This window comes from Kogia breviceps, chromosome 6 (genome assembly GCF_026419965.1).
Source record: "Kogia breviceps isolate mKogBre1 chromosome 6, mKogBre1 haplotype 1, whole genome shotgun sequence".
In the NCBI taxonomy this organism is placed as follows: domain Eukaryota; kingdom Metazoa; phylum Chordata; class Mammalia; order Artiodactyla; family Physeteridae; genus Kogia; species Kogia breviceps.
The window spans coordinates 20,108,441-20,136,212 of NC_081315.1; the positions used below are offsets into that span (position 1 = coordinate 20,108,441).

General features: G+C 41.5%; 1 protein-coding gene across 2 annotated transcripts in view; it reads right to left on the minus strand.

Annotated features, from left to right (window-relative positions):
* SLC39A8 (solute carrier family 39 member 8) overlaps positions 1 to 21,629 on the minus strand; it is a 70,879-nt gene extending 49,250 nt beyond the window's left edge. Inside the window, exons 1-2 of one of the 2 annotated variants that reach the window (XM_067035550.1) lie at positions 21,554 to 21,629; positions 20,328 to 20,800 (exon numbers count right to left, since the gene is read on the minus strand). In XM_067035550.1, coding sequence (XP_066891651.1) covers positions 20,328 to 20,546 — 219 coding nt within the window. In that variant the 5' untranslated portion in view covers positions 20,547 to 20,800; positions 21,554 to 21,629. Of the gene's footprint in view, positions 1 to 20,327; positions 20,801 to 21,244; positions 21,372 to 21,553 lie in introns of those variants that run through there. The other variant, XM_059067311.2, reaches the window with a different exon arrangement.
* Between the last annotated feature and the right edge of the window lie 6,143 nt (positions 21,630 to 27,772).

A 27,772-nucleotide genomic window follows, 5' to 3' on the forward strand; every position in this document is an offset into this window, starting at 1 on the left:
CCCAGGCTCCAGTATTTTGTTATGGCAGCCCAAGGTCACTGATACACTATGAACCGTACCAAGAACTCAAAAGTTGTTGTTAACTGTTTCATAATAAAGTGATGTAATTCCCCTCACAACAGAAACAATCAAATTAAAAATGTAAGATTTGGTAAAAGGAGATCACTATTGATTATGAAGGAAAGATGAAAAAACATCAAATACATCAAATTGTATGGAGTTGTCAAAAGGTAAGACTTCAATTGCCTTAAAGAAAATGCACATGTACACATCTTTTTTGTAATATCTAAGAATGTGCCTAAAACTGTTCTTTACTGAACCTAAACTCTCCTTTGGGTTCGTGACAATGATAGCTGTGTGCCATCCCTAGAAGAGGAGACAACACTCAATGTTATGTTAACAGTCTTCCCTAAGACCAAGAATAAGGGATAATGAACCAATGGAGGGAGAAAATAGCTCGATAGCCAACTGGGGGAGAGAAAGTGGGTATAGTTTATTCATTACTGTGAAGACACCCAGGAACATAAATGCTAGGCTCAAAAATTACAGAGTCCGGGGAATTCCCTGGCGGTCCAGTGGTTAGGACTCCACGCTTTCACTGCCAAGGGCCCAGGTTCAATCTCTGGTTGGGGAGCTAAGATTCCCGCAAGCTGTGCAGCGCAGCCAAAAAAAAAAAAAAAAAAAAATTACAGAGTCCATGAGGCTTGACTGCCCCACTGCATGATTCCAGGAATACATAGATGTAGAAGTGAAAATACAAAGCGGCACTGTTTCCCTGCAAGGAAGTTCCTCCAACTCCAAAATAGGAGGAAAAGGGATGCTGCCCATAGATAATTTGCAAAAGTCTTCTCAGAATGAACAATCTAAGACTTCCTAAAACTTGATGACTGTTAAGCAGTTCCTTTTAGACTCTAATTGTGACCCATTAGTGGATCAGAAAATCCACTTACAACATCACAGAGAGCATTTTGTAAGTAAGTAAAAAACAATATAACAAGAACCACAGAGTGTATCACACATAACAGGAGTAAGTATTGCTTAGTCAAACTTTTGCTTCAGTTACACTTTATACATACCATGCACATGTATACTGGACCACAATATAAAGTTCATTTTTTACTATAAATGGCAGTCAAGAGCTTTAAAGTCACTATCCTTAAGGATGCCCAGACTGCCCACTGTACATCATTACAGACACTGTCCTACATACAGTTAGGGAAAAAAAAACCAATGCAATCAAGGAATATATACTCAATATTGAAAGATAGCTGAGAGTTTTGATGATCTGTTCAGAAAGAACAAAAAGGTAGAGAGATGACAAAACTCTGGGCCTTGCTTTATGATTTTAGAATGAGGTTGGACTACTAACAGTGTGACAAAACTGAATTAATGACAGGCCTGCCTTATTTAAATTAGCGATCTACCTTCAGAAAACAAACAATGGTTGCCAGAAAGGGGGTTGGGGGGGCGTGAATTAGGTGTAGGGGATTAAGAGGTACAAACCTCCAGTTATGAAATAAATTAGCCATGGGGTTGTAATATACAACATAAGGAACATGGTCAATAATACTGTAATAGCTTTGTGTGGGGACAGATGGTTACTACTTATCACGGTGATCATTTTACAATGTCTACAAATGTCAAATTACTACATAGGACACCTAAAACTAACATAATATTATACGCCAATTACATTTTAATTTAAAAAATAAAGGAGTGAAGTTATGAGTGAAAATTAATTAATTAATCAGTTTAATTAAATAGCTATCTACCAGCAAGTGGAATGCAAATAGTTTTATACTTCACCCTATTTGGCTTGAAACAATATTGATTTTTACTACGCTTGATTTAACAGAGTTGAACCTGACACAAAGAAAGCAGTTGTCTAAGAAAGGGCAGCGTTTCCCAGAGCAGACATAACAGGATGAGCACCCAGGATCTGAACAGTGAGGAGGGGGGAAGGTTGAATGATTAGGGCAAATTCCTCCCTCAACATTTTATACAGTGGAAATCTGCTTATAATAAATGCCAAGGAGTTAGGCAAGATTTGAGATTACACAGTGTAGGTAATTACACAGGCTCTCTACTTGACTAAACTTTAGTCAGGTTCTTCTAAGTCCTCTAGGCTTTGGCCTTGCATCCATCCTTGTAGGGCTGGCACTGCCCAGTTTTAGCAAGAATCCTGCCAAGTCTGTTTAGAGAGAACCCCCTAGCCTTAATATCTGATATTATCTTAATATCCTCAATATCTGGTCAAATTCTTCATTCCTCACCCTGATATCTGAATACCCTGGCTTCAGCAGGAATCCTGTTAGGTCTATTTAACCAAACTCCTTCCCTACCCCTGATGTTTCCTCTTAGTAATTTCCCATCCACTGACCCCCACTCTGTTCCTTGGCTATAAATCCCCACTTGTCCATGATGTATTCAGAACTGAGCCCAGTTCTATACTGAGGTCCCTTTTCCCCTATTGCAATAGTTCTTGAATAAAATCTGTTTTTATTACCTTACTGTCAGACTCTGGTTTTCTTTAACAATACCAAGTATAATAACCATGTAATTATACTACACATCACATAAATTCTTTCCTTCATTCAACAAGTATTTACTGCATCATAAAATTCTGTGTGTGACATTGATGGAAGAAGTGGAAGGTGGAGGGTGACAACAAAGAAAGAAATAGTACAAAGATAAATAAGTCGTCATACTTTCCGTCAAGAAACCAAAATAATTTCAGCAGAAAGAAATCAGATACACCAGTATCTATAAAACCAGAGAGAAAGTGATAAAGTAATTATAAAGAACTATGAGAGTTCACATAAAGCAGAAATAATATGCAGAGGAAATAGTCAGAAACGACTTTGAGGTTAGAATTCCAGGAAAGTAGAAAGAGGATATCACTACTGGTGTGATTAGAGAACCTAGGAAAAGAAAGGCATTTCGGAGGATGGTGGCAAATTTCATTTTAGACATTTAAAGTTGCAGTGGTGCCTGTGGGACACGGGATGGAAATGATGAGTGAGCTTTCTCTGAGAAAGCTAGAGGCCAGAGATAAGGATGTGGCTGTCTTCTGTAAGGAGATAACAGTTAAGTGGGAGTGGAGGAGATCATCAGGAGAGAGAGTATAGAAAGAGGAGAAAAACTTTGGGAATACACATATAATTTGTGCAAAAGCAGGAAAGGGAGCCAGAAAATAAGACAGAGCGAGATAAGCCCAAAACATAAGAAATAATTAAGGCCAGTGAATGCTTATCATTTTTGCCTGCCTGAGACTCCTTCCACATCATCCAGTAACAGACCATCTGCCTGCGATGGGAGCCTCCCTCTATGTGATTTAGTTGGGGCTGACCAGGGAACATAGGACCCACACTGGTCCACTCTCTGGTGGAGCTACTGAAGAAATCTTCTTCCACTAGCATTGCTAGAAGTCTATGGGCTCCTTAGGCCGCTTTTCCACCATGTGAAAGAAGGTGAGCTAATAAGCAGAGAAAGGCAGGTACCCAATACCATCACTAATCCCCTGGGTACACCTGTGCCTAAAGCTGCTTCTGCCCCTTGAATCTTCAGTTACCTGAGCCAATGAATTTCCTTTTTGACTTAAGCTAATTTCACTTACGTTTCCTTTACTTACAAATGAAAGAGTCCTAACTGATATATAAAGTAATTATTTAAAAGACATTTTTAAAGCTAGCAAAGGAATGTTACGTCCAGAACCTGTGTGAAAACAAAAAGATAAGCTTCTCCACCCTTCTTCCTTTTCCCAACACATGGGCTGTCTTCTCTACCTGGCTGTCTAGTCAAATGGCATCCACTAAATAATACAAAGCAATAAGACCATCTGATCCCGTACCTATTAAGCCTAGGCCTTCACACTATGCCACAAATGAAATATCATCCCACTCAAAGGTCACCCCAGAGATGGTTTCAGATTCTGTTTTGCACCGACTGTGATTCTGTGGAAGCTGGGCAGCTCACCTTCCTAATAAGGCCACTGCCACAGGTATGGCTGAGCTCTCAAGGCAGGGAGAGAGCTCTCCTGATGCATTTAGACTCAGTGACGATCAAAATTAGAATGAAATATCAAGTCCTGTCCGTTTTTCTGGGTTGTCAAGTAATTGAGCCACACAAACTTTTTTAAACCCAGTATTCTTGCATTTCAAGCAGAGAAGCCAACATGTTCCTTCATCCTTCTAGGCTACCATCATATAACCATACAACTACGAGGCCAGGAACTGGTCTCAGATTGTTAAGAGTGTGTTAGGAAGAGGAAAAGATGAAGATCCAAAATCATTATGTAATGGGAAAGAAACTTCTGGAATCCTTGAGCTCATATCCACCTTAGTATTTACCAATGCTAATACTAACAATATAATACTGTATGCCTGGCACACAGCAGGGCTTAGTAAATACATGTTGAAAGAACAAATTAGTAAATGAATGAATGAACCCCTCACTTGTCTTCCTTTGTCAGTTGCTTCATTTGCAAATATTTTCTTCGTTGCAACTCTATTTACAACAGCCAGGACGTGGAAGCAACCTAAGTGTCCATCGACAGATGAATGGATAAAGATGTGGCACATATATACAATGGAATATTACTCAGCCATAAAAAGAAACGAAATTGAATTATTTGTAGTGAGGTGGATGGACCTAGAGTCTGTCATACAGAGTGAAGTAAGTCAGAAAGAGAAAAACAAATACAGTATGCTAACACATATATATGGAATCTAAAAAAAAAAAAAAGATAGTTCTGAAGAACTTAGGGGCAAAACAGGAATAAAGATGCAGACGTGGACTTCCCTGGTGGCGCAGTGGTTTAGAGTCCGCCTGCCGATGCAGGGGACACAGGTTCGTGCCCCGGTCCAGGAAGATCCCACATGTCATGGAGCGGCTAGGCCTGTGAGCCATGGCCGCTGAGCCTGCACGTCCGGAGCCTGTGCTCCGCAACGGGAGAGGCCACAACAGTGAGAGGCCCACGTAACGCAAAAAAAAAAAAAGAGAGAGAGAGAGGAAAAAAAGATGCAGATGTAGAGAATGGGCTTGAGGACACAGGGAGGGGGAAGGGTAAGCTGGGACACAGTGAGAGAGTGGCATGGACATATATACACTACCAAATGTAAAACAGATAGCTAGTGGGAAGCAGCCACATAGCACAGGGAGATCAGCTCAGTGCTTTGTGTCCACCTACAGGGGTTGGATAGGGAGGGAGGGAGGGAGACGCAAGAGGGAGGAGATATGGGGTATATGTATGTGTATAACTGATTCACTTTGTTATACAGCAGAAACTAACACACCACTGTAAAGCAATTATACTCCAATAAAGATGTTAAAAAAAAATGTGGAGATAACATGCTTTAAAATGTTAACAGTGTTTACCTCTGGTGGTGAAATTATGGACGATTTTTTTTTTCCTTTCTGCTTCTCTATATTTGCCAAAGTTTTAGACAACATGCATGTATTCCTAATTTAATTAAGAAAATAAAGTTAAATCATGAGGGTTTTCCAATCTTTTTACAGGTTCCTCCAAACACAATTAAGACAGGCTGGAATTTTTTTTAATTTTTACTAAAGAAAAAGAAATTTTAAAAGCTGTGATACACTCTTTAAAAGAGGTTTACAAAATTTTCTGATGACCACAGCTACTGACAAGGTTCTCAGCCCTGCCCCCTCTCTACGTGCAGTTTCCAAGGCTCTCTCACACCCAGAAGCCTGGTGTGGTGTCAGAGCACAAATAATCTGGATTTTTGACTTCATGATCCTGACCTGGCTCCAGGGGCTGAGGCCACTCTGCTTTACATCACCAGCAAGATAGTCCCCTAGGCCTCCTCCCATTTGCTGCCAAGACCAAAAGGTCTTCTGGCCTTGCTTCTCGCCAAGGGCTCCCCACTAAGTCCCCTAGGAGATAAAGTGTGGAAGGCTTGCCCCTTCTCCAACTCAAGGCTGGGGCAGATGCCACAAGAAGTGAGCTCATCCTCAAAGTCATCTAACCTCTGCATATGTGGAATGACCCTGTCCATCACAGACCCAATCATATCACAACGCTTTGGCACAGTGGTTCTCAAAGTGGAGTCCAGGGACACACACACCCCCCGCCCCGCCGCCCAGGGGTTACCAAGACCATGGCAGAGAAAATGCAAGGTCAAAATGATTTTCATAATAATGCTAAAACTGCATTTTCCTTTTTCACTCTCATTCTTTCATGAGTGAACAATGGATATTCCAGAGGCTAAATAACATGTCACAACAGATTGAATACAGAAGCACATATGAGAATTCAACTACCTTCTACTAAGCCAGACATTAGAGATTTGCAAAAATGTAAGACAATGTCATTCTTCTCACTAATTTTTTGTCATGGTAAATACAGTTATCTTTCATTTAAAAAACAAGGTTAACATGGTATGGCCTTATTACTGTTATTTTTTATATGTTAAATAAATATTTTAAATTTTTCTTAACATTAATTTCTATAATGGTAGATATCAATAGATATAAACCACATGTACTTTAGTATATTGGGGTCCTCAATAATTTTTAAGAGTACAAAAGGATCCTGAGACCAACAGCTTTGGCCTAGAGCATAAGAATGACAGATGGGCCCTTACATTTAACTGACAAGTTGGGAACTTCTAACTAACCTTACCCAATACATGTCTCATCTTGTTTATCCTTACTCACCCCACACACAAGACTATTTCTACTGAAATATTGCCGTTGTCAATCTTCTGCTCAAACTGGCCCCCAACACACACACCAAAAAAAACTTTCCTTCTGCCAAGAGTCTAAAGACCTAACACCGAAGAATTATCTGTCCCTAACCTCCCTTCCTCCTTTTGCCCTCCACCAAAAGCATCCTTAAACTCTGTTTTAACCAAGCAGTTCTAATGCCTTGCATTTTACCTTCACTGTGACTTTGCATGCCCCATGAGCCCTACCTAGAATTCTGAGATACCGCCTCTCAAAGTATACCACTTCTATCTGTCCTATATTTGGCCCCCACTGCCTCTACTTAATATTGCTATGCTCTCCAGACTCCCCTACCCATAGGATTTACATGTTTAGCACTTACTGTGTGCTTCCTCGCATTACCATCTGCTCATGAAAATGGATACCTCTTTAATAAGATCATGAACATCTAGAGAGGAAGGATGATTATCTCATATCTTCCTCAACTCCTAGCAAAGCTTCAGACACGTAAGTCATTCAACTTATAACAATCACTAACATGATAGATTAAGGAAAGTGCAGGGAATGAAAGAAGATTAGAAACTAGCACATAGTGTCTGAATATAATTCTGAGAAATACAAACTGATAACCTGAGACTTATTTACTAGGAACTGAAGAATCAAATTTTCTAGTCACAAGTTGCCTTGCTCATTCTATAAAACTTACCCGGCATCAACTCAGTACAGCCCTGATACTACAAATAAACTAATACTGACATCAGTGTTTCCAAGTTGCCATAAAAATTACAGCTATGGGCTATGGAGAAAATCTGAGTCTAAATTATGACCACAGAACTCTAAAATTTTCAGAAATTAGAAGGAATAAAAACTTAATTATTTCCTTCTACTGATATGACACACAGGTTCAATTTTAACATACTGTTTCTTTTCTACTATTTTTTTATTAATGTGTCTGCATCAAATAAATGGATTGCTGGCTTACTTTGAACTAAATGAGACATCTAGGTCGACTGAAATAATTTTAAAAGTTATACTGGTATAAAACTTATTGTAAAAGGTTGAAGTTATTCATTCATTTAACAAATATTTCCTGAATACCTAGTATATGCTAGACACTATGCTAGTTACAGGAATAAAGAAGGTGACTGAGATAAACCCAGTCCCTAACCTCACAATAGATATCACAGACTAGTACAGGGTTCAGATTTTTTTAAAAAAGTAATTACAGTATGGCCCAGTAAGTGCTAGGGTAGGATCCATGAATGCGAAGAAGACAGAATAACTAACGTACCCTAAAGGAATGGGATTGTCCAAGGATTCCTGGAGAAAACAACATCTAAGATGAGATGTGAAGAAAAAAGGAGAAATAAAGTTGGAGAAATATGGGGGGTAAGGGTGGGTACTACAGGGCCTTAAATATCAGGCAAGAAGTTTAGATTTTATTTAACAGTAATTAGAAGCCATTTGAAGATGGTGAAATGATCAGATTCGTGTACTTGGGATAGAAATCTGGCAGCAATGTGAAAGATAGGACATGGGGCAGCATGGAATGCCGTGGGCAGCATAACGCCAGGCACAAACAGAATGCAAGGTCTGTATCTAATTAAATCTCACAACAATCCCATAGAGTAGATAAAATTATCCCCCCTACACTAAAGAGAACACTGGAATTTAGAGATATTAAGTAAGCAGTATTTAAGCTATTGTGACACGACTTATGCTTTGACATGGGAAGTAGAGAGAGAGAGGACTCAAGAATAATATCCAGTTTTTCAGCTGAGTCAGCGGAGTGGATGGTGACACTCATCACTGAGACTGACAAGCCAGGATTACAGTAAGTCCTCGACATACGAACCTTCAAGTTGTGAACTTTCAAAGATGCGAAAGTGCATTCGCATGTCCAATCACATAAGTTAGTTCACGTGTCTGGCGTACATGGTCATGTGTGTGCATCCTCTACAAGTGGTTGTGCTTTGTGTACTTTACTGTACAGTACTGTATAGAGTACAGTAGCACAGTATCCTTATTTCAAGCCCAGGATGTCCAGAAGAAAGTGTAAAAGCAGCAGTGATGTAGCTGGTACTGCTAAGAAGCGCCAAGCGATGACGATGGAAACAAAAGTGAAAATAATTGAGAGAGTGCAGCAAGGCTAAAAGATGGTAGATGTTGCTCACTCTAAGAACACTGAACTCCCTGCTGTGCAACACGAGGAGCTTCCTAATGAAGACCTGACGGAATCGGAGGCCCAGAGAAAGGACAGAGAGAGATGAGAGGAAGAAGAAGTAACTGAAGAACCGAAGAGATTCACAATGCAGGAAATGGCAAGGGGTTTTTCTTTATTTGAGGAGGCACTGTTAGTTTTTAAGGCACAGGACCCAAACTTAGAATGGTGCACGAAGGTTGCAGCAGCCGTTCAAAATGCAATCCAGTGCTACCGTGTCATCAACGACGAGAAAAAAAGAGCTGCTATCCAGGCATCACTGGATCGCTTTTTCAGGAGGCTAGATAGAACTGAATCCAGCAAGGAACTAGAACCTGTGGCCTCAGTGTCAGGTGTGAGTGAAATGGCAGCTTGCCTTGCATCTCCTGTTGCTGATGATCCTTCGGCTCTACCATCTCCCGCCTCCTCCCCCTCCTCCAGCCAGTCACTCTTCTTGCCTGTTCACTGGATGCCAGCCCCTGTATGTCAGCTGTGGTACTGTACTACTGTACTTTTCAAGGTACTGCAAGATTAAAAATGTTTTCTTTATTTTTTGTGTTTGTTGGTTTTTTTTATGTATTTGTGTGAAAAGTATTATAAACCTATTACAGTACCGTACCATATAGCCGATTGTGTTACTTGGGTACCTAGGCTTACGAACAAATTGGACTTACAAACGTGCTCCTGGAACAGTACTCATTCGTATGTAGGGGACTTACTGTACCAGAAGGTGTTGATGGAGAAAGGATGGAGTTGATGAGTTCCATTTGGGACAGGTTTAGACCTGCTGAGTTGGGGAGAGGAGAGAGTTAGACATCAATCGGCAACCAGGCTGTGCATAGCTAAGCCTCAGGAGAGAAATGTGAACCAAGCCAGCCTAAGCAGAAAGCACCCACAGACAGGTGATAACTGCAGCCAGAGGAGTGACTGAGGTTGCACAGAGAGAGTGTGCAAAATCAAAAGGAAGAGTGCTTAGGACAGAACCCCAAGGAACACCGATATTTAAAGGATGAGCAAAAGACACTGAAATTGAAAAGAAGCAGCCAGAGAGGTAAGAAAACCAAAGCCAGGTAGACACCGCTGTGGGCAAGGAGAGGGAGGATGTGTTTCAAGTAGGATGTGTTCAACACTGTCAAAATTAACACAGAGGTAAAGCCTGAGAATCTCTCATTGTATTTAGCAATAAGAAGGTCTGGGTGACGTCCTATAGAGCAATTTTAAGGAAGTATTGGGGGAAGAGCCATACCGCAATGTGCTGAGGAGTGTCTGGAAGGTGAGAAAATAGAATAGACTTCATACATGTCCACCACCCAGTTATATAAGGAAAGTAAGGCACGAAGACCATGGGATATTCAGGGGATTCATAGCACAGGGGCCACGCTAAGGCAGCACCTGCCTAAAACCAGCACAATGGAGAACTGAGGATTCCAAATTGGCACCTCTGTTCTCCCAGTCAAATTTGGGCACTTGGTGACTTCTGCCAAAGACTTCTTTGTGCCTCAGTTTCTGGGGAAACTGCTATGTCCCACTTCTCTCACAACACTGTTTGGAGTATCAAATGTCAATGATCAGGAAATAACATTGCAAGGTTGAAAAATAGCTTGTGAAGGAATTGATACTCTTGTTTTAGAGCTAGACCTGACTATTGCAGAGACAGCTCCAGCAGAAAAATAGTAATAATACTTTTTTTTTCTTGTTTTACTGAAACAAAAGAAATCTCAGCAGAAAACACCTTCCTGCTTTAAATGACTGTACTGTTCCCAGTGGCTTCAGGAAACTAGCATCGGTTCTACTGACACCGAGGCACTTGGATGACATATGAGGCACTAAGATTTTTGGAAAATAAACCAGTCCCTCTGTGGGACGATATTCTTCAGTATATGTGGAGCAACAGTGGAGAGAGAGCCTGGGTTTTGAAGTCTAGTCACTCTGGACTAGAATCCTCACTCGGCCACTTCTGAGCTATGACTCTGAGGGAGGTATTCAGCCTTGCTGAGACTGGGTTTCCTCATGGGCATACCTAGAGTACTACTCATCCTGTGAGATTAAGAGGCTTAATGGGATGGTATATAAGAAGGTACTGAGCACAATGCCCAGCACATGATAAGTACTCCATAAATGTTAACTATCACTACTATTAGGGTGGGACCTTCTCCTTCTGCTGGAGCGAAGGTCCTACCTGAACATTTACTTAAATCGCATTCATCCCAAGATTAGGGACAGAGCCAGTGTCTAGACTTTCTCAAAAGATGTGTAGGTAAAGTAACCAAAGAATACACATGAATTCTGAGATCCCTGCTCCTAAAGAAAGCTGCAGAGCATCATGATTTGATATTCAAACTCAAGTACCTGGGATCATCAGTAGGGTGCATCCCTTAACAGAAGGGTCTATGTGTTTTCTAGCATATGTGTTCAATATTCATTTAAAGCAGGATCTGTTACCCAACTCAGAATCGTCTTGCTGATTTTACCTCTTGTTTGAGGTTTGGACTAACTTCTCTTTCCCTGTCCCTGAAGAGATACATCCCTGACTTATCACAGTCAGACCAAAGTGGCTCCTGTTCTCTTCCCTACTTCCCAACTAATAAGGTCAGCTGAATGTGGAGGATCCTGGATTTTTTTGGCTTGCAAAACCCATACAGAGGTCCTGAGGTAAATCTAAATTTAAAAGCACAATTACATCCATCTCTACAAGTATAATATGGATTTCCAATCATTCACATTTCAGTAGTGATGTAAAATTTGGACAAATATAATAAAACAAAGCCAACTCCTAAATATAGCCTCAGAAGGCCTCTGGGAGGACCTAAGGTTTACATTTTCAGGAGTTTACATTTTTCAGGAGTTTATTACTAGTATTTGATAAAAGGGAAGAAGAGGCAAATGGTAAAAGCCTTTCTCAAGATGAGAGTCACCACTGAAACCAAAGTCAGTGGACTGATGTATTTCTCACTGAACTTTTCATTTCATTAATCCTTGCTGTCTTTTTATAGCACTGCTTTCCTCAAAGTTGAGTAACCCTGAGGTGCTCAGGCCTCCAGTGAAAGACAATTTTGTTAAGGGTAGTTAAGCTATTGTTAAGCTATATCAACTAATACTATTAGTTGATATATATTATAATAGTTATTATAATATAATAACTATGCATTGAGCATATAATTTGAGCCAGGCATGATGCTAAGTATTTTACATGCATTGTCTTTTCTGTTATTTATTTTTTTAAGTAATACAGGTAATGGGAAAAAAAAGATTATTTGTCTGAGTTACTATATGTAATACACATAGTAGTAAATATAGAAGTGCCTAAAATACAGGGATACTCAGTAATTATTATTATTGTTCTTATATTTTTGTTCACAACCATCCTATGAGTCAGGTTCATTTTTTCAATTCACAGATGTGAAAACTGAGGATTAAAGAGGTTAAGTCATTTGCCTGTGATTCCCAGCTAGTAAGTGATTAGAATTTCAGCCCAGGTCTGTTTAAACCCCAAGGACAAATTGTTAACCATTATGTTGTATTCCTACTACAGTTAGAGACCTAAGAAGCCCATTGGATATGCCAATGACAAGTGTATTATTTTTGAATAGGTTCAAAAATAGAACTAAAACAGAACTAAAGTCTTAGAGGCCTCATCAATGCTCACTTGGTTTTTTTATTTCTCTATTTAGTTAAGTATAAAAAAAGTCAAGGTATTAAATATTTGGACTTCAAAGGCATAAGACTACTTTTCAGGTTAACACCTTTGATCTAGATTCACAGATTTTTGTTTTTGTTCTCCTTAAGCTTCAGGCCAAGAAAAACAACAGAGGACCTTTGGAAGGAGAAGGAAACCAAATTAAACAAGGCTCCATTCTGAAGATTTTCTATGTTCCCACACCCCATCATCACAAAGGTAATTCAGTGACAGTTTCATTTCTTTATAAAATAAACCTCAAGACTCGGCAAACCCATCTGGCTCCTGAAACAGACAACTGGGAATAGTTTGAGAATAAATTAATTAGTTTCAATTACAAACAAGAATCCTACCATCCTCTGAAGTTGGAAATGGGAACACTCTGAAAACTACAAGTTTCTTAGGTTGTCAAGAGTTTAGTAACATTCTTTTTTTTAAAATAAATTGCATTGTAAATGATCCTAATATTAACTGTGTGCACTTAGTAATATGGACAGTCCCTTGAGGACATGCCACTCTGAATCCAACTAACTGGCAAACTCTTGTTACCAATCACATTAGGCTACCCTCATTATGGGGTTGCTTTTCTTTTCCCTGAGGAATGCCAATCCTTCTCAACTTCAGGCCTGTTTTCCATGCCTATTTATATTCCTATTTTCCTCCCCCAACCCCTACTACCACCAAAAGAAATTTAACATAGAGGTTTCAAATGTATATTGAATTTAAAGAAAAAACTCTTAAACTGCAGTCATAGTTGAGAAGCAATGGGTTTTTATGATGGGGAAATGAAGTCCCTGACCATCAGCATCTCCCAATGTGGGCATCACCTGGAAACAGAAAGATGGTGTGAACCATGGAAAGCATAGAAGCTGAAAATCTCCCACCCAGCTACTCTACTTTGAATATCTCTAGAGAGAAATAAAGATCTATCTCAATTAAGGGAAAAAGTTTACCACTCCCTCTCCTGGTAACTGTATGAGAGCTCAAACTCCCATCTAGCAGCAGTGAGATTCTAAGAGTTAGTAATTCTGTTAGAGTTAGTACCTCTGTTAGGGTTAGTAATTCTGTTAAAGTACTTTGCTCACCTACTCTTCCCTCATTGCTTCAACTCATTCCCTAGCACCAATGCACAGTCCTCCTTCTCCAGTGTTGTGCAGTCAGCAATGCAGCTGCTTCACAGGCATAAAAAAGGAGGACTTACAGGATTAAGAGGAACAAACTATTATGTATAAAATAAGCTACAAGGATGTATTGTACAACACAGGAAATACAGCCAATATTTTGTAATAACTATAAATGGAGTATAATCTTTAAAAGTTGTGAATCACTGTATTGTACACCTGTAATTTATATAATACTGCACATCAACTATACGTCAATTAAAAAAGAAAAAAGATAATTAACACGTTAAAAAAAAAAAGGATTCTCTGCCAGAGAGAAGATGGCACAATTTTTTTTTTTTTAAAAAAGGAGGACTTACATTCTAAACTGCCTGAAGAGAGAGTGAATTCATTGGCAGAATTCTTCTAGAGTAAAAGTGAGAACAGGACTGAAAAATTTAACACTAGACATGGATGTTTCTCCCATTATCCATAGAAGAAAGAAGAAGCTGATTAATATGCCTTTCTCCAGGAAAACTTTTGAAACTCAAAATTAGGAAAACTATTGTTGCCAAAATATTTTCTCCAAGAAAAATTCATTATATAACAAAGAATTAAAGAAATTTTCATTCTGTAAAAGAGAATTCATGTAATGCACGAGAAAACCCATCTTGTGATTAATAGCACAGACACATTTAGCACAAGCAGATGTTCATCCAGTAAGTATTTTAAAAACCAAAACAAACAAGCAAAATCCTCCAAAAGGAGAATTGACTGACTTGTAACTCTCCACAAGGTGTTTCCAGGAAGGCTCCCACAGAACATGTCTCCCAAAAGTATCTGTTTGGTAATTAATCACACACAGCCTAGGGATACGTCTTGTAATATTTCTTTCAGTGATTACTTAACTACTACAGTTTTGCCTTGCATACTTTTCACAAGTTTCCACCTTATTTCTTAATTAGATTATAAGCTCTCTGAGGACAAGGGCCTGTTATCATCATTGTAGTTTCTGTAGTCTTAATACTATTTCCTTAACATGACTAAGCAATGGAGCTACATAAGCGATTGATTTGTAACTTCTACCCATAGAGCCGATGCAGGGCACACGGGTTCGTGCCCCGGTCCAGGAAGATCCCACATGCCGCAGAGCGGCTGGGCCCATGAGCCATGGCCACTGAGCCTGCGCGTCCGGAGCCTGTGCTCTGCAACGGGAGAGGCCACAACAGTGAGAGGCCCGCGTACCGCAAAAAAAAAAGAAAAAAAAAAATCTGAGGTTAACAGTTGCCCTGGCTAGGGCAACTGTTATGATTTTTCTAAACTATAATTCAAAAAATCCACTATAGGATTTAGGATTGCCTGAGGTTTTACCACTTACTGTGTGATTTTGGTCAAGTACTTAATCTCTCAGCACCACATATTTCTCATGTGTAAAATTAACTTAATAATGGTATCTGTATCACAGGATTGTTGTGATTTTGAAATGCGTTAATACAGATAAAGTGGTTAAGAGCTATGTCGCACAGGAAAAAAACAATAAATCCTAGATATAATTATTTATGTTATGTACAAAAGGGTCTATGTGACTCCTAGGGTAGTGGGTAAAGATGCAAGTTTGGGAGTCAGAGATGGAAAGAATGAAGGGTACCTTCTCATATGGATCCCAATCATCCCTGGCACGAAAGCAAACTAAGCTCTTGACATCACAGTCAAATGAATTATGAGTGTATCTCATTTTCCTAAAACCTTTTGGAAACAATGATCACACTGTACACAGTCAACTTAAATGAGAGTGATGTAATATATCAAAATAGATCCATTGTCTTGAAGGAAAAGCCACCGTAGACCTAAGCACAACCTAGCCCTTCGGTCTGGCCCTTCCTGCCAGTTTCTCACCTGAACAAGCAGGTTGGAAGGCATTCCTGGAAGATTTACCCCCACCCCCATTTCTCAGAATATAAAGGAAATAAAAAAAAAAAAAAAAAGAGGGAGAGAGATGCTCTTTCTCCCCTCCATCCATGATCAGTGCTTCCCAGAACCTCCCTCATCTAATGCACGGTTACCCACCATGCCAAGAAAAAGTACACTAAGCAACAACAAGCTATGCATACAACATGTATGTAATGACCACACACGTACACCCCTTCTGTTTGCTACAGACCGCTAGCCTGGCCATCCATTGAAATAAGCCAAGAGTTACCTCACTGCCTCTCCCTCTGGCATCCTTGGGCCATAAACTAATGAAAGGAAAGATCTAACAATAGCTAAATGACTGACTGCTACAGGTAAAAGACTGAAGTAGAAAATATCTACCTTTGGGGCTTTTGCCTACTCTTCAGTCATGGCTGCTCTTCCAGAAGGCGGCAGAGCTTTTATGTACCCCCGACAGCCTCCAAGATCAAGCAATCATTACATCTCCTACAAACCACTGCAGTTTCCTCCTTAGCTCCTGTCTCGACCCACTCCGACACATTCCACACTCTCATGCAGATGAATTTCCCCAAAACACAAGTCTGATCCCATTCCACTTTTTCTGAAATTCTTTAATCAGACATATCGTTCTATCGTGCATTATAGTTACGTGTGCACATGTCACACGTCTACCTATTAACTGTAAAGTCATGTGAGGGCTCAAATTGCCTTACTCATATTAAACCATCTTCACTCATTCATTCAAAACTATATATACTGAATACATGTTATGTACCAGGCACTACACTAGCCCCTAGAGAGATGAGTCCAGATCAGTCCCTTCAATCTGTTCACAATCGTATGGGTGTGTGTGTTGGGGTCGAGGAGAAGCCATATAAACAGAAATTTATAATACGTATAAAATTATGTCCATATTATAATTGCAATATAATATGTTACGATTTCATAGGCACCAATTAATATAGGGTCTCATAAAAAGGGGCTCCTACTAAACCCCTGAGAAGGCTAAGAAAGGCTTCTCGGAAGAAGTAATGTCTAAACTGATACCTAAAACACAAGCACACATATATGGTGAATCAGGAAGTACCGGCAGTCCATGAAGACTGGAATAGTAGCAAAGGATAAAGCCTGAGAAATATACAGGAACCAGATCATAAAAAGGCTTAAGCCACATTAAAGTGTTTAAAGTTTATCTTGAAGGCATTTGTTTTAATAAAATGAGCAATATGATTAGATAGGTACTTTTAAGGGACCACTCTAATCAGAGTATAGTAGTTATTTGAAATATTTGTTGAACACATGAATAGCTAAGTGTCGTTAGCATAATAAAAAATTTCAAGAATTCAAAAAGACAGCAAATCAGTGGTGGTTGTGATGCCCCAGAAAGGTTTTATGGAGTTTAGCTGGGTTTTTTAAAATTTAAGATTTTGATAGGGCAATTCAAGGAAAAAAAGGACATTGCAGTTGGAAACAGGAAGGGTGCAAGGAAGATAATGAGGTAGAAAAGTGGTTGAGTAGAAGGAGAAGTGACTTCATAGAAGAATGAATAATTTAATTGAGTGCGTGCTAGGTCTGGGCAGGCAGGTTAACGTCTCAGGGTCAACCTTGCGGTGCAGAGCCTTAAATGCCAGGCTTCAGATTTAGACTTCACCAGCTAAGAGACAGTTCATGCAGGAGATCTGAAAGAAGAGAGGCATACTCCAAGTATTGCTTTAGGAAGATTGAAGGTGAATTGAAAGGGATTTAAAAACAAGGTTCAAGCAACCTGTGAAACATAAAAAGAAGATGCGCTGCAGGATACATATTAAATGAAAAAATAAAGTTAGGAGAGAGAAGCAAAAGTCTAAGGTTGAGTGATGGTGGGAAACAAAGGCTGCCTCACATGCCAACCTACCACACCCACACCCACATCTCCATCACCCCCACTAAGCCTCCTCAGGAGACTGAGTTATTTAAATGGAGGCATTTCCTGCAGCTTAGTGTGATAATTTAGAGGTGAGGTGTTCTGAAGGAGAAATGAAGAGAAAAGACCACTTGGAGAATGAGAAAGGAACATCTGAACAAACAAAAGGTGGTACTGAGCCTATTCTTAAATCCCCTAAATTAATCACCCAGCGTATTCACTCAGCTGGGGCTTCCCTTTGTATTTTAGAAACTCCCTGAGATAGAGCAGACTTACACTGGGGCATGGGCCCCAGAGACCCATTTAGATAAAAGAACTCCCTCCTCTCACTTGTTTGGGTTGCTTCTTCTACCTGTTCTTTGTACCCTCAGAAACCATAAGAAGCAAAACAGTAAACTCAATTATTCTATTGTTTCCAGTTTGAACTCAGGTCACTTTGATATCCCAAAGCAACAAGTTCTTTTAATAGTACTTAAGGACACTGAAAAAATATTAGAAGACCTTCCAAAATTGTCTAAATTATTAGTACAGTAGTCCTATTACATGGGAAAAGCTGACCTAAGCCCTCATCCAAAGGAAGAATGTCATCTGTAAACAGAGCTCATAGAAGATTCAATAAATCCCTGTCCCAAAGAAATAAATTCTATCTTTTCAACCTTCTTCAAAGTCAGAAAATCAAGCTTTTCACATATATTATTATTCTACTTTGCTGCAGGTAAGGAAACTAAAATTGCATTCTTTAAGGTATGGAGATATTAACAGCCCTAAATTTTCCTCCAAACTGGATGACTTCCTGCTGGAGCAGATATAAATGTGAGCAAATTAATAGATTCTTCTGGAATGGCATTTCATTCGACAACATTTAACTGATGATTGTTGTTTTCATTAGGACTTCTTAGAACGTCCAACAGATGTTCGCTAGGTCTGATTAAGTGATAAATTTCCCACGGCTTCCCTTTATTTCCAAAGTAACTATGGGCTTCTTCCCATCTCTTTTTGAAGCCCACAGAGGCCATAATGAGGGTAGTTAAATATGCAAACAGAAGAATGAGAAACAAGGTGTCAACATACTTATAATTTACCTATTGAGGTGTCCTACTTACTCATAAACTGGGACTCATACTGCTAATAAACTTAAGCAATTTTCCTAAATTATTTAGGTATATTTTCTGGTGTCTTTGCCAAGGCGTGGCTCAGCGGTCTTTTGTCCCTTTATAATTCAACACCTCCAGACATTGCAAGATAAGGAGATAATTTAAGTCAAAACAATGTGTGGGCTACAGATACGCAGCTGCAAGTCAAGTCCCCAAGCTCCTTTCCAAGCATATGACCGCCCCTACTCCTACCTAGAAATGCTTCAGTCAGGTCAGCTGTTTCCCCCACTTGAAGAGACTGCAACTAGACAGAAAATACTTGGGAAGTTGTTTGCTTCATTTTCTAAAATATCGGTATAACATGGGGTCATTTCAGTTTTTCCGATGTATCATTTTTTGACATTGAACCAACTGTAATGCCATGCCAGAACTGGATCTATAGATAGTTTACTAAAGAACATGCATAAGAGGACCACAAAACCCTTCCCGATCAAAGGGAGGTCACTTTGATCCCTCGTGACATCAGAGCCTTATAATTCTTGAATATTGCATGTTTTAAATGAGGTAAGATATTTCTAACAAAAAGAATGCCAAACTATAATGTTATTAGCAAGGACTTTATCTGATTAAAGTTTCCCTAACTGTAATCTAAGGTCAAATACATCGGGAAATGCTAGATTTCCAAGAGTGGAGTATAGTATGTAGCATTTCCCAAGCATCTTGGACCATAAAAACTTTTTGTAACAAACTAACATCACGCAGAAGTGACAAACAATACGGAAAATACTGAACACTGCCATTATTCATCAGTTGTCACTGGAACCAAAGCAGAAGCAAAAAAAAAAAAAAAATCAAAGCGCTGAGTAAACAGAGTTTTTAAAAGTACAGAGAAGTTTGGGGGAGGATGCCAAAAGCACACTTCACTTACTTCACAATTTTAAGAAATAATCATAGGATCTTTATGACGAAATAACGAAGAATCTATAATATCATCCTTTTTGAAGTTTACTAGCCGGTATGGTCTTAATTGCTCCTAGGTAACTCTTGGTGACCCTTAAATTTTAGGAATTACCAAATGCCTGTATAATACTGTGGATATGTCCTATGATAGGTTGGTTTGTTCGTTTTCGAATGAATGAATGAACATTCGAATCAAACCCTTGACCTGACAGATGACTAAAAACTATGGCTTTAAACCCAGTTGGACCCACCGACCGGATGCTTGATCTTGGTCTCAGGGCCTCCCTCGGCCTCCCTATCTCTATACAGTAGGCCCTTCAGCCCCAAATGCCTCGGGTAACGTACACCGGAAAGACAGAACTACATTACATCTCGATAGCAGTCGTTACCCACCGAGCTACTGTTAACGAGGGGGGCCTGTGAGCCACTGTCTCTGCCGGGAAGACTTCAGGACGCCATTCCTATCTAAAACGCATCTCCTAAGATGCTTCCCGCTCTCAACTACTTCATAAACTTTTGCATAAAATTTTATAACCACAAGCGTCTGAGGACGCAGTTCATCGGGCATAAAACTGCAATTTCTGGCTCCCTCGTCACCGCCAGCACTTTAACCCCGGCCAGAAAGCCAGGTCTAGTGAAAAGCAGGACCCGCCTCACACTGGAGAAACGTAACGAAATTCTTTCTCCAGCACTTTTCCCCATTAAACAGCGTTCCTGGGCAAATGGACGTCTCCGGACACCCCGGCGGGGAAGGGCGGCCGGGCCCGCGCCCTACCTGGTTGAAGTGCAGCTGCCCGGGCTCGGGGTCGCCCTCCACAGGGGCGGCTCCCAGCTGCTCCAACAAGCGCCCGAGCTGCGCCGCCGACAGGCTCAGGTTCGCGCCGAACACGCTCAGCACATCCTCGCTGAAGGCGAGCGCGGGCCCCGCCGCCTCCCCTCCGAGGCCGGCGGCCGCCAGGAGCAAGAGCCCAGCCACCGCCCGGCCCGGGGCCATCCTGGCCGGGGCTGCCCCTCGCGGGCCCGAAACGGACTGGAGCGCACAGGGAAGCGCCGGGCGCACCCGCGTCGGTGCCCAAGGGCGCGGGTCAGGCGTCGGCGCCGGTCCGAGTCAGCGGTGGCGCGGGGCGCCCTTGGTCCTCCGCCGCCTTCGAAAGAGCAGCAGCCCGCGACCTGCCGGGCATTGAAGTGGCGGTGCCGCCGGAGGTGGGGAGCGATAGACAGAGCGGGCCCCCGGGCCTCCTGGAGAGCCTGAGATAAAGAGGACAAAGGGGGACAGAGATAAAGGCCACCCGGCTACCGCCGGCCGGCCCCGGGAGCACTGCGAGGCCGGAGCCCTCGAACGCCCGGCCGGGCATGGGGCCAACTGCCCCGGAGCCGGGTTTGCAAACGTCCCAGGATTAGCGTGCAGTGTGATGACACATGCTCTTTCCGGATAGAAAGCCCTACAACCGCGCCACTTCTTAGGAAGAACTAAAAGCACATGGGCTGTAGAACCCCACCTCCTCTTCTTTCTTTCTGCTTAATTCCCTCACAGCAAACTTAGAAGGGGTGAGACGTGCAGCCCCCAGGAAGCTGCAGGAAATGGCCCCTCCGGTGTCCTGGGGTTTGAGCGTATAAACGGGACCCTCCCTCTCCCAGATCTCTTCTCTGCAATGTCACGCTAGTAAGTTAGCTAGCCTGCTATGTTCTCACCTCGTCTGTTTGTTTCTCCGTCTGTTTATGTCCACGTGAGTCAGTCTCTCTCTCTCTCTCTCTATCTCAACACTATCCCAGGCAAGTCCGCTGTGAAACTCCGAGATCCTGCCCTGCACTCTTTACTGATAACTGGAGGAGAGGGCCCTGTCCCCGCCTCCCTGCAGCACGTGGTGACACATTCCCCAGCCTGAACTCCCGCGCGCGTCCACGCCGGGGCGCACAGCCGCTGGCCTTCCCTCCTGGCTGTCGTGGCGCACTCCCACCCTCGGCAGAGCCGGCTCCCCGCCGTCCCCCCCTGGGGGTTACCTGAACGCCACCTCCTGGTCCGTATTCCTAGCCTCCTTTCTGGTCTCGGTGGTCTCTTTGTTAGCTTGTTGAAACCAACTTCCTGGAATACAGTCTGGAACCCTTTGCATTGTCTAAGAGATTAGCAGGAATTGGTTTTTTGTCTTACTTAATATCAGGAGAAAAAGGAAACCAAATCTGTAGCGGTGGTGGCGAGCTCTCTGAGCCGGCACTGCTCAAGCCGGCCCTTCCTGACGCCGCAAGGGATATCCGCAGATCAGAATGAATGTTTGTTTGTTCAGATGAGGGTTCAAGAAAAGCTGACTTAGGTGTGAGGTCAACAAGCTTGTGCAAAGTGAATGCGGTGTTTGAGGGCAAAGGTTGTGTCTAGTGGCTACAACTGTCCAGAAATAAAGTGAAACCACGAATCACTGTTACATGGCTAAGGACAGTAAGAGGAACTCAAAGCGTTGTTCTTGTCTGTCATGGGGGAGAGTGCACAGCCTCCTAAAATAGCACATTTTAAAAGAGGCACTTAGTCCAGACAAAGGGCAGGGGAAAGAATCTCATTTCCCATGAGGAACTTAGATGATGGAAGAAAGAGACAGGGAGAGAAAATTCCAGAAGGATGAACATCCAGGGGGACATAACTGCAGGGCTGTCATATGGAGAGGGTTTAACTGTGTTCTAACTACAGAGGGCAGAAGGCAGCAGTAACAGGGCAAAATTACCAAGAGGGAAGTTTCTGCAGAAAATAAGGCACAACTTCTTTGGGAGGTAGTGATTTCCCCATGATTGAAAGTGATTCAAACTCAGGGGTATGTAGGATTCCTGCCTTGGAGGGAGATCAACAAAATGATCTTGATGGTGTGTCCTTTCTAACTATAAAATCTGTGTATTTGTTGATACTAATTTACAGAATTACATTGGTGCAAAAGGGGCAAATACTTCACCCAAGGGCCAGAAATAAGTTCATGTCACACTTAAGCTCTTAAATTACACAACTGATGGGGACACTTCAAGATTTTTCTTGGATCCTTAAATATAGTTTGTTGCCTATATTTCCTTTGACCCCAGCAACTCAAGGTGATCTTGGAAATCAATGAACACTCTAGATGGTTCACCTACACCCAACAAGCTATTCTTTCCCAGGTTGAACTGCAACATTGATAAGATGTTGGACTTTCCACAAATGTAAATGGGTTTCAAATAATACAAATTTTATATTGTGGATTTTCAAAAGAAAATTTTATTTACCAGCCATTTGTGTCTCTATATATACATTTTGCCAGTCCATCAACCCCACAAGATGATAAATAGTAAAATAAATAATAATCTTCTTGCTTGGCATCTTTACCAAAAACAGTTAACATAATGTAAGCATGCAATTAAAAGAGAGTATTCAGAAAATTACAAGTTACTAACTACCAAATTGGTGAGGCTAATTTCTTCCACTCTAGTGAGATATAATCACCAAAGTACCACTTAGATAATGTTTTAGGGCCAAAAAAATATAGCATTCTACCAGCAATATCATTACTGAAGAAAAGGACTTCCAATTAAAAACATAAGGTGTAATGTAAAAACTAATTTTTCTCAGAAAATTGCCTTAAAGGTCAACTAATTTTAAATGATCATAATGAAAGGAGGGTGCCAAGAACACTGGCCAGGATGTAGAAACGTGTCCTTTTCCTTTCTGACTATGTCACCTGGGAAACCTGGGAAAGTCATTTGACCTAACCAAGACTCAATTCCCTCACCTGTGAAACAAAAATATTGGGATAGAAGCACAAATATTCATTCCAGCCTTTCCATTTCTACATGTCTAATTTAGAAGTCATCTCTCAGAACAAAACATGAAACACCTAGAAGATAAATAAAAGTTCAATTCTCCAATGGAAAGGGCATTTAACATCAAATCTTATTTTTCTAATCTCTTTCAAATTTTTCTAAGTCCAAATCTTTTTGTATTATTGCAAATAGGGAGCAAATTGGACACTTTTCAACTTTTCCATGCATTCATTTTCCTCTGGAAGGACTAAAAAGTAAACCTAGGAAATGGTATGTCTTTTCCTTTCTTCCCCTTCCTTTCTCTTTCTCTCTCTGCCAGTCCTAAAGCCATCAGGAGGAAGCATAGCATAATAAATAGTATCTGTGTGGTGGGCAGTCACAGTGGCCCAAAGAAGGGTGTTGGAACCTGAACAAGGGAAGAAGGGTATCCAAGTGGGAGGGAAATTTAGCGTGGGCTGTTAGAGCCCAAGCAGGGGGACGAAGGTGTCAAGATTGGGGGAGGAAACTTTGGAAATCAGAGGATGCATCCCTAATGAGGTAAGAGTGTATTCATGCACCCTAGCACAGAATGTCAGCACCCAAGTATGATGAGTGGAGCTTCCTTCCCGGTACAGTTTGTCAGAGGCCAAGCTGGAAAGGAGGGCATCGACACAAAGCAGTGCCCTGATGTGGGGTGTCAAGAGTCAGAGCAAGGATTGGAGGGCATCCTTGGGTCAGAGGAGAGAAAGAGAAGCAGCCGATTGTGAAGTCAGAGGCTGGATGGGTGAGGAGGGCTTCGGTGCTTGACGGTGGCCCTGCACAGAATGTCCGAGATGGACAGGGTGAGGGGGCAGACCCTGCCAAGCAGCAACACGAGGTACCAGGGTCTGTGCAGTAAGGAGGACAGCCTGACATGGGGTGTGTGCTAGTGTGATTTATAGTAAGAAAAAGCTATTTGGTCTTCATCTCTGTTTCTGGCACAGAGCTCCTAAAACCCTTGGAATTTCCTAAGTGATGCAAGTGTTAAAGGTGACTTTTGGACCGCCACCTAAGGATGGGGCTGGTTGCCAAGGAAACCAACCATGTGATAAGAAGTGTAGCACTTTCAATCCCACCCTCTTGACCTCTGGGGAGAGGACAGCAGCTGGAGGTTGAATCGATCACTAACAGTCAATGGTTTAATCAATCATGCCTATGTAATCAAGCCTTCATAAAAACCCAAAAGGACTGGGTTGGGAGAGAGTACAGGTTGGTGAACATGTAGAGATTCATGGAGAGTGGTGTGTTCAGAGAGGAAAGAAGCTCCGCCCCTTTCCCAAAACCTTACCCCTTGCATCTCTTCCATCTGGCTATTCCTGAGTTATTTTTTATAATAAACTGGGGATGGAGTAAGTAAAACATTTCTTTTGAGCTCTGTGAGTCATTGGAATCTCAAATCTATAGCCAGTTTATCAGAAGCACAGGTGGCAACCTGGACTTTGTGACTGACATGGGTGGGGGGACCCTCTTGTAGGAATGAGCCCTTAAACTGTGAGCTCTGACTCTATCTCCAGGTAGATAGTGTTAGCACTGAGTTGAATTGTAGGACACCCAGCTGGTGTCTGAGAATAACTTGGGTGTGTGTGGAAACCCATCCCCCATATTGTAGTTTGGAATTTCAGAGTTATAGAAGGAGGACCCAAGGAGGAGAAGGAGGGAGTCAGGAGAGAAGGAGATGGCATCAGAAATAAAAGATTAGTCATGTATAAAGGGATCCATTAAATAAGTAAATATATTAAAGATAATAGTAGCCAGTTTTCTCACTGTCAGAGAAGGGAGTTGCAAACATCAAGAGGGAGAAAACTAGAATGAGCCCATGATTAGGTGTTGGAGATACCAGTGTTAGTTCATGGTTTTCAGTATATAAACAAATGACAATAGATATTGCTGTAAATAACCCCTAGCTCTGTCCACCAGGAAGGGCTGGAAATGGTGATGCCCTAATAGCAATAAGCATATCCAGGGCCCTGAGCTTGGCTTCTAAGAACTATTCTCCACTAGTAGGGAATCAGAGCTCCTTAGAAAAAGGGTTGATTCCTGGACTGAGCAGGCCAAGACCAGGATGAACCTGGAATCTCTTGCTGTGCCTAAAAACAAGGAAGTGGTCAAAAAATGTAGGAAATACATGTAAAGTATTCCAAGATAATGGAGCATCAGAGCAGCAACTTACACTCAAATGGTTTGCAGGGGAAAGGTCTTTGTACTGTGCTTGCAACTCTTCTGTAAGCTTGTAATTGCATCAAATCTTTAAAAATAAAATATTGAGTATGAATAAGGGGAGGAGAACGTCCCTGCAACAAATTACACAGGAATTAATACTAAAATTTTGCTAAAATCCCAACTTGATAATATTCCGTAAAGTTAATTGACTCACTGAAGACATATTTTTGGCACCCGTATCATAGTCCATAATGTCCGGGAAAACAAAAATGAAAACATGCATTTTGTTTTACCTTTAAGAAGCCTGTAGTTAAAGTTAGACAGAAGGGAGACGGTTGCTATTACGGAGATTTTAAAGGTTGCAGTGGAGAGAGATTGGAGAACTTATGTCTGCAGAAGATGCTGAGCAAATAATTCACAGAGCAATAACCCTTGAGCTTGAAAGACAAGTAGAAGTTTGACGGAAAGACAGGAAGAAGCACATTCCAGGACAAAGAAATGCAAAGTAAAAAGCCCTAAGAGACCTGAAAGAGCAAGGAGAACTACAAAGCGTCTTTGGAACTGGAGAGTCTGGAGCAGGAACACAAAGTTCCAATGGGTCCAAGAGGTCTTCCTCTAGTGATACTCCAAAAGATTCCTTCTGATAATCTGTGGTAAAATTCTCAGCGAATTTAAACCTCCTTTTTCCCCGTATCATGAGTATCAAATAATATTCATTCATTATTATGACAAACATGCCACACATAAAATTCTCAAATGGGAGCAAGATAATGACTCTATCCAGATTGTATGACTCTTCAGCCACCAATGCTACAAACAACGGAGGTAGGAATCAGATTTCTGCAAGTCCTCTCTGACTTTAACTCTTAGTCTATAAACCGTGGATTAAAGTCATATCTGCTCAATCTATGTCACTGAATAACTGTGAAAATCAGATATGGTAAGGTGTGTGAAAACTCTTTATAAACTCTAAAACAGAATGTCGGTATTATAAGCTTTTTAAAATGGTAAGGTAATGTGACCTGTGTAATCAGCCTAGTGAACTGCTTTTGGAAAATAGACAAAAACAACCCAGAACCTTGGAACAAAGACTACTTTATATCTAACTAAATTCTTGAGGTTTTTTCCAGGAAATTAAAGTGCTAATCAGAAATGGAAAGAACCATAGATATCATTGACGCTAATCTGGTCATTTTTGAGTGAGGAAAGGAAAACTCAGGAGCGTTGAGTGACATGGTTAACTAACGCTAGGCCTGAATCTGCCTCTTTCCATTTTAACCACCAAAAGTAAACACCTGTCAGTGTTTGGAGAGCATTACACATGTGACTTTAATTTGATTGAGTTAATGAAACTGAAAATTATATCGGCCTATGTTCTTCCTAGCTCTTCTTCCTCCTAATGGACCAATATCCCTTATATTGGTCTTTTGTTCCCATTCGGCTCAGCTCACTCACCATGACCTCACCATGTTTTCTGTGCTTTATAATACCATACAATTTTTTAAAGATAGTCTTAGAATTTTTGGAAAATGTATATGCAGGCTCACGGAAAGATGTTGAATAAATTAATGAAAAAAGTAGAAGCAGAATATGTTGTAAAACAATATAAACAACGTGTGTGCATGTGTGTGTGTGTTTGTACTTACAATATCAAACGTCTGGGGGTTTATGCACCCAGCTGTTTACAACATCTTCCTCCTAAAGAGTAGGTTTGGAAGGGCTTCCCTGGTGGCAGTCCGCCTGCCAATACAGGGGACGCGGGTTTGTGACCCGGTCCGGGAGGATCCCGTGCCGCGAAGCGGCTGGGCCCGTGAGCCATGGCCGCTGCGCCTGCGCGTCCGGAGCCTGTGCTCCGCAATGGGAGGGGCCACAGCAGTGAGAGGCCCGGGAACCGCAAAAAAAAAAAAAAAAAGAGATTATTCAAAAAAAGAGAAGTTTAGGGCTTCCCTGGTGGCGCAGTGGTTGAGAATCCGCCTGCCGATGCAGGGGACACGGGTTCGTGACCCGGTCCGGGAGGATCCCACGTGCCGCGAAGCGGCTGGGCCCGTGAGCCATGGCCGCTGCGCCTCTGCGCGTCCGGAGCCTGTGCTCCGCAACAGGAGAGCCCACAGCGGTGAGAGGCCCACGTACCGCCAAAAAAAAAAAAAAAAAAAAAGAGTAGGTTTGTGGAGCAAGGATTCCGAGGGAAGAATGAGAAAAATGTATCTTCTTCTTTATACACTTCTGTGGAGTTTGAATTTCTCAAAAGGTGTGTCTTACTTTAAAAGAATT